The sequence below is a fragment of the Neodiprion fabricii genome, chromosome 4 (genome assembly GCF_021155785.1).
Source record: "Neodiprion fabricii isolate iyNeoFabr1 chromosome 4, iyNeoFabr1.1, whole genome shotgun sequence".
Taxonomy (NCBI): domain Eukaryota; kingdom Metazoa; phylum Arthropoda; class Insecta; order Hymenoptera; family Diprionidae; genus Neodiprion; species Neodiprion fabricii.
In genome coordinates, this window is record NC_060242.1 from 1789062 (window position 1) to 1795625 (window position 6564).

Consider the following 6564-nt stretch of genomic DNA (forward strand, 5'->3'; position numbering starts at 1 on the left):
ATAGCGTCATTCGGTTATGAATCGAGTTTTCTCTTCGAGTGCGTATTTCATATTTTTATATTGCGTCTATGGCTGTTCGTAGCACATGAGCACTCATAACCTACAAAGTTGGTTGGTTTAAGGGTTAGAGACGACAAGTTGACTGGCGCCGGTTTAAATTCATGTTGAGAATTAATGACCGGTTGGATGAATAAGTATAGAAATTGTTTGGGGCATTCGATTTTTACCCGATCTCAATTTATTCGATAATGACTTCAGTCAACGACTCGTCGACATCGGCCAAAGAACCTGAGTTCAGCCAGTCAACGCAAAGCAATTCCTCACCAAATAACGACAATTGGGGCTACGATTTGTACCCTGAAAGAAAAGGGGCGAAGTATAAGCCTACATGGACTCGTCGAATTATGGGATTAGAAGGGAGGGAAGAGCTCGATAAAATGAAATGCGAACGAAATGTTTACTCCTGCGTCGTTAAGCGTACGTATATACACATATCTGTAGCGTATGATGCAACCCTCACAAGTTCTCCTGCTTCTTTACTTTCAACGCACCTTTTAAGCCGATTGAAATGGTACACAGACTAAAAATCTAATGTTGATCAATCTGTTACCGTACATGAGGATATTTTATTTCTCAAAATGTATCAATCGTTCAGGTTGTTATGTAATTTTTCAGATCCCGTGATCAAACTAATGATGGCTAGCCTCAAAAGCAATGGATGGTAACTTGCAAACTGTTACATTCTACGTTTTATCACATAATATTTACAGTCGCAATTGATTATATAATTAGCGAGTAAATTCTCAGTTTGTTTCATGATATCAAACATAACAAGCTGCTTTTTCTTTAACCGTGCTAAGAGAAGTTTATTGACATCCTTATGATTCTCACTGTAAAAATTTTCAGCCCCTTCGATATCAGAAGACACATTTCTTGCGAAGTGTGTGATCACGCTGTAACCGGAGGATACGATCCAATAACAAATCAGGTATGCAATGCGTTAAGAAAAGTCAATGAAATTTGGTTCCCCTAATTGGAAAGTTGCACAAGTAACGGGCAACTTATAATAATTCGTTTCTTAATATTATAACAAAAGAACGTTTAATTTCAGATAGTTGTATGCCAAAACACAGCACCAACGGAAAATCAAGTCGGCGGAGTTATGTCTCATGAGATGATACACATGTTCGACTGGTGTGTAAATGACCTAGACTTCAAAAACCTGGATCACCTTGCCTGCACGGAAATTAGAGCGGCAAACCTCACGCATTGTAGTTTTATGAGTGCTTGGTTCGACGGCTCCGCCTCACCATTCAACATACGCCAAACCCACGGAGTATGTGTTGCAAATCGTTGTACAGTTATGTTCATTAATGGGTTTTCAGTGGGTTACTATTTTTAAAATCAAAACTGAAACAATCTGTCTTTCTTTCTTTTTTTGCATTGCTAGTCAGTGTCACGTAAACTTTGCTTAAAAAAACCTCGACCCTGTTTTGATTTCAAAAAAGTAGTGAACCACTGAGAACCCATTGATGAACATTGCTGTACATACATACATTTCAAGAGAATAAGTATTTTCATCGTAAACTCGGCTTAGTTTCGAACTCGACAAAATGATTCCTCTTTCAGGAATGTGTCAAGATCAAGGCGATGACTTCGGTGATGGCGGCAAGAAACGTAACCAAGGAAGAAGCCACAGCGGCGATAGATCGTGTATTTCCTAAATGCTACGCAGACCTGGAACCAATCGGTAGACGGATAAGACGAAACTCTGAGGATATGGAAAGGGCTTATGCAGAAGGGCCGATGTACGGATACGGGACATGAGATCGAAGATACGTTAGGTGTTAATACAGAGCTTAGATTAGCTGTAAGAATTGTAAATGAAATTGATGAAAAATAGTTCCCACAGGGCGCCAAAGTTCAACGGCAATCCATCATTTCGCATTACCCGTACGTTAAACCAGGTTTGTCATTTGAAAGGCCGTTAAACTTGAAACGCGCGTATTGCATATTATGCTGCGTGTATATCGTGCGATATTACTCGTGTGTGCGTAGGGTTGCGAATTCACTAATTGCCCATTACTCGTTAAGACGATCTAATTACCCTACCTAACGTGTATTATTTATGCATGCACCTTGCGTTGGTGTGTATCGTTTGAAGCAGAGATTCCGGGTAATCCCCAACTGCGTTACGTTCTGAATTTCTCCGTAAACTGTCTCGTTCATTTTGCGCCGCGTTCTACATTCGCTCAATTAAACAACCGGAGCACCACCGCTCATTACTACGGCTGATCGCTTCATAGGCCCACGTGAAACGCTCTCGGTAAATTCTCACTAGTGAAGTACCCCGCGTATTAAACGTTTCCAATCAGACGAAACCGTAAGTAAAAAAAATCGAAGAAAAACCGAGGGAAAGAATTCGCGACGTGTTCGATATCGCAAATCGTGATAACGTATCGCGTGCCCTGAGGTTTCTCACTATCGGGTTACCGCACTATTAGGGAATAAACTCGACTCTGCCTCTATAACTGCAACTGAGTTTTTATTACGTCGTATAACGCGATATTGCGTTAACCCGCGACGTTGAGTTTTCTGCATTATTGTCGCGAAACTCGCTGAGTAAATGTGCGATTTTCGAAATTGGCGCCGATAAACGCCTTGTTCCGTGCAACCGGCTCTGCAGCACTGTAACTAATAAAGTCCAAACACGCGGCGCACATCAAATATCGTCCGTAAATTTTCAACCCCTGAATTTCCACCGGCGTACGGAAACGGGTCTAAATTATCCACCCAGCTCGGTTGTACCGTTTATTTAGAGGGAATTTTCACCCTGCACTCAGAATTTTATTTTCTCCAATTGTCTCGCGTGCAAAGGACGAAACTTTTCAACGTAAATACGTCACGCTACGCCCGATAACAGCTGGCATATATTTATCGATCCGTCGGGGTTATGCCTTTGAATTTGAAAATTTAGCAAAACACTGGAAATCTCAATTTCCGTAAATCGTATCTACAATTGTGTGTAAAACTTATCTATCGTATATGCAGAGATGAACTTTGTCCATAAGAAACGCGACAGCGGCAGATTTCCGAGAGGCATAGATCACCCGATCGTCGTAAAACCGCTATCCTTGGGTTAGCGGAATAAATTTAGTTTTGAAATCCCTATTTAAATGGAATAAGTTTCTCCTATTTTTCCTCAATGCCCAGACTGCAGCAATATATATACATAACTTACATGTACCCACTCGCACGACTCGGTAGATAACATCAATCACGTAATCAACTTTCAAGAACAAGCCGGGAAAAATTTCTCCCTTATTTTTTCTTCTTCTTCTTCCTCTTCCGCATAACCGCGCTACCTACTTTTCTGCACGCTCACGATGATCACGATCAAAACGCTCATGCTCGCCGCGCCCTACATCGTCCATTTTCATACCTATAGGTATACGCCAAACCCTAATTAGCTGCCATGCGGAGTTGGCCAACAATTGCGATCTAATTGAAGACCTAATCTCGGAGGCAGCAGGCTGCAAAAGCCATACCGTAATACCGGCATCAACATAATCGCCGCTCAAGCAGTTTTTGTTTAACGAGGTTCTTTTTTTTTCTTTACACCTGGACCACACCTCACAATTACCTTTTTTCGGCACCTTCTCATTTCTTTCCCCGTAACACAGAAGCTTTACAGATCATTTCTTGTGAGAAATCAACAAAACACGAAAGAGCGAGTAACTACACGCGTTTCATTTTCTGCGGGAGAAATAAAATGAATCTGCAAGGTCGAGTTTCTTCGCTTTCGAGTGGTTCGTTTCTTTTTAAATTCAGCTTCATTTTTATTTAGTCTCTCCTTCCTTCCAATACGCTTCATTTTTAACAATGGATTTATCGATACGTTTCAACGTGCACTGCAGACTCTTCGCTTCTCATGCAAAGCGTGATGTTATATCTTTACAGGTATGCATACCTACACGCGAATTTTATATCTTCACTCGGAGATATTCCGTAGCGTTGAAATGCGGGAATTTGGTAATTTTATCGGGAAAAACACACTTGACGTCTTTCGTCAGGCGTAAGTTGGTTCACCATTCCACCGGCTATCAATCTCAACCGCTTCACTTGCCCACGCCCACTTACAGAGTCTCCCTTTTTCCCTTCCTTTTTTCGTTTTTTAACCTCCAGTTTTCTACCTTTCTTCTTTTTCATTTCTTTTTTTTTTTTTTATTTTTTTTTTCTTCCCTTTTCCTTACACCGAAGATGTATATTTACCATCCGTAGAACTGATATCCTCACTCTCGTCGACCAGATCCGCCTTAAATATTTTAAATGTCATTTATAATTCCGTGCTAAAATATCCCGTGCAACCTGCAGACTCTCTCTCTCTCTCTAGGTATAAGGGTTTCATAAATTTACATTATACAAGACGTATCTACGTACCAGCAACGTTACACGTCATCAAATATTACCTACTCCTTTCCTCCCTAGCGCGATTGATTGGATTTTTCGCATATATATATACACGTGATGCCTCGCGAACATGCATATTATAAATACATTAGACGGTCATTTTCTTCCCTTTTCTTTCTCGCGGTATTGTCGGACAGTTGTATATTTTCGCACCTCGAATCAATTCTTCTTCGTCGCATTTTCGGCTGTCCGTTCTGTGATCGTGACTGAGGATAAAAGAAATGAACAAACAGGTAAATTGAACCGAAAAAACAAACTAACTTTTCTACCGTTTACACAACAGAGGATAATACGTGGAAAGATATGAGAATTAACGTACCGCGGCAAAAGAATAGTAGATAACCAAAAAAAAAAAAAAACAAAAAATAATACGAGACTAGGTCTTGAGACTCGATTGAAATTGTACAGTCTGAGACCGCGGATATGTAGAGACATAATGCTTAAGGTGTGCATTATTAATTTTCTAATTCCATTTGCCGAATTATACGAAAGATGTTAATGCGAATGAGAAAATCCGCACCGCATTATGTATGAATTAAGTGATCGCTAGGTATGGTATATAGGTATGTGCACACCTTGCTTGTATGTGTATATATATATGTGTGTGTGTGTGTGTGTGTGTGTGTTTGTGTGTGTGTATTCTGTCTATATGCCCTGGATAATATTATTCGGTAGCATTGATTTAGTAATTTGCGAAATAACAGCGCCTCGATCGTCGAGAGAAGAGACGATTAGATTAGGCGTTTGATACAAAGGGGGAAAACGTTACCAGGCATAACCTCCCCCTCCGTCCGCCTCTCGTCGCCCACATCCGCGAGGCTGTCCCGAAGGAATAACAGGACGAATTTCGCTCTCACGAAATGCCTTCAATAAAAAATCCCCGCCCATGAAAAGAAGAGGGCGAATAGACATAAGGAAGAAGTGGAATAAAACTGCACAAGATCAGTCGATGTACGCGTAGGGAGCGAAAGGAATCCAGTTAAAGAAGGACGAGGGAAAAATACGCCGGGAAAACCTTGTGGAAACGCTCGGAAAATCCTGTATATATGTATATAGGTAAATATTTTCTTACAAAATGTAGACCGGGTGGTATCGCGGCATACGTTTGAGGAACAACGATAAGGGGGATGAAATAGAGGGAAAAGGTTGGGGAGGGGGAGAAAGCGAGAGAAATAAAGAAACGAAATCAGTATAGAAGAAAAAGAAATCGCGGCTTTTCTTGACAAAGAATTTCCATCGATCGTTTTCCATATACAGGTATTTGAATATTGTGGCCCTCCGCACTGGCTTACGGTACCGTGCCATGCGAATTCAACATTTCGTTTGGCTGGTGTCAATTCAACCACCGGGGGTAACAATACTCCGCGTATAAATCCGACGTATAGTTATACGATCCTGGAATATCACGCCCCCCGACGGCCCTGCATGTTCATTCAACTTGACCCTGTAGTAAAAGAAATCTGGGGGTGAGAAAATTTTTTTTTTTTTTTTTTTGAAATTTATATTATATTACAATATATATTGGGATATCGAGTGAAAGAATCATCGAAGCGATGATTAAAAATTAATCTGTAGGTATTTGCATAGAACGGTGATATCTTCTTTTTTTTTCATTGGTGCATTTCAGTATTTTACCATCCCTTGGATTTTCCCGTTCCCTAGTTTCTTGGAATTCAAATTGAATTTTAACCGAATACATAGTCAACAAGCTGAACGATTTAGGTCTTAGTAACTTCTTAGAACAGGGAAAATGTCGGTGAAAACTAGGTTCTGAGGTCTTGATAAAACTGAAATTTTTCTTCCAAAAATTTTACGGCCACCTTGATTGGAAATTTCATTCATCGATCGTTTGAAATTCTGTGAGAATGAGATTTTGGCTCGTCGATTCAAAGTTTTCGCAAACCTGCGGTGATTCTCTCGATTCGCACGTTGATCAAACTACAAACTGCGTGGCGAGATGACAAGGATAGAAGTCGAGACGGTTTTGCAAATCGGGAGTTTGCGTTACAGCCGCACCTGTCAATCGCTCTCTCAAGTCTCCCGTAGGAACTGCAGGGTTTATAAAGCCGCCAACAGGTACAGGGAGCTTGCGGC

At 40.8% G+C, this 6564-nt stretch overlaps 1 protein-coding gene across 1 annotated transcript; it reads left to right on the plus strand.

Moving 5' to 3' along the window:
- The first annotated feature begins 1 nt into the window (after position 1).
- LOC124181302 (mitochondrial inner membrane protease ATP23 homolog) lies at positions 2-1927 on the plus strand. Its single transcript, XM_046567729.1, has 6 exons — positions 2-38; positions 259-477; positions 676-721; positions 907-988; positions 1112-1336; positions 1630-1927. The coding sequence occupies exons 1-6, from the start codon at positions 17-19 to the stop codon at positions 1825-1827; spliced, it is 792 nt and encodes a 263-aa protein (XP_046423685.1). The 5' UTR covers positions 2-16; the 3' UTR covers positions 1828-1927.
- The last annotated feature ends 4637 nt before the right edge of the window (positions 1928-6564 follow it).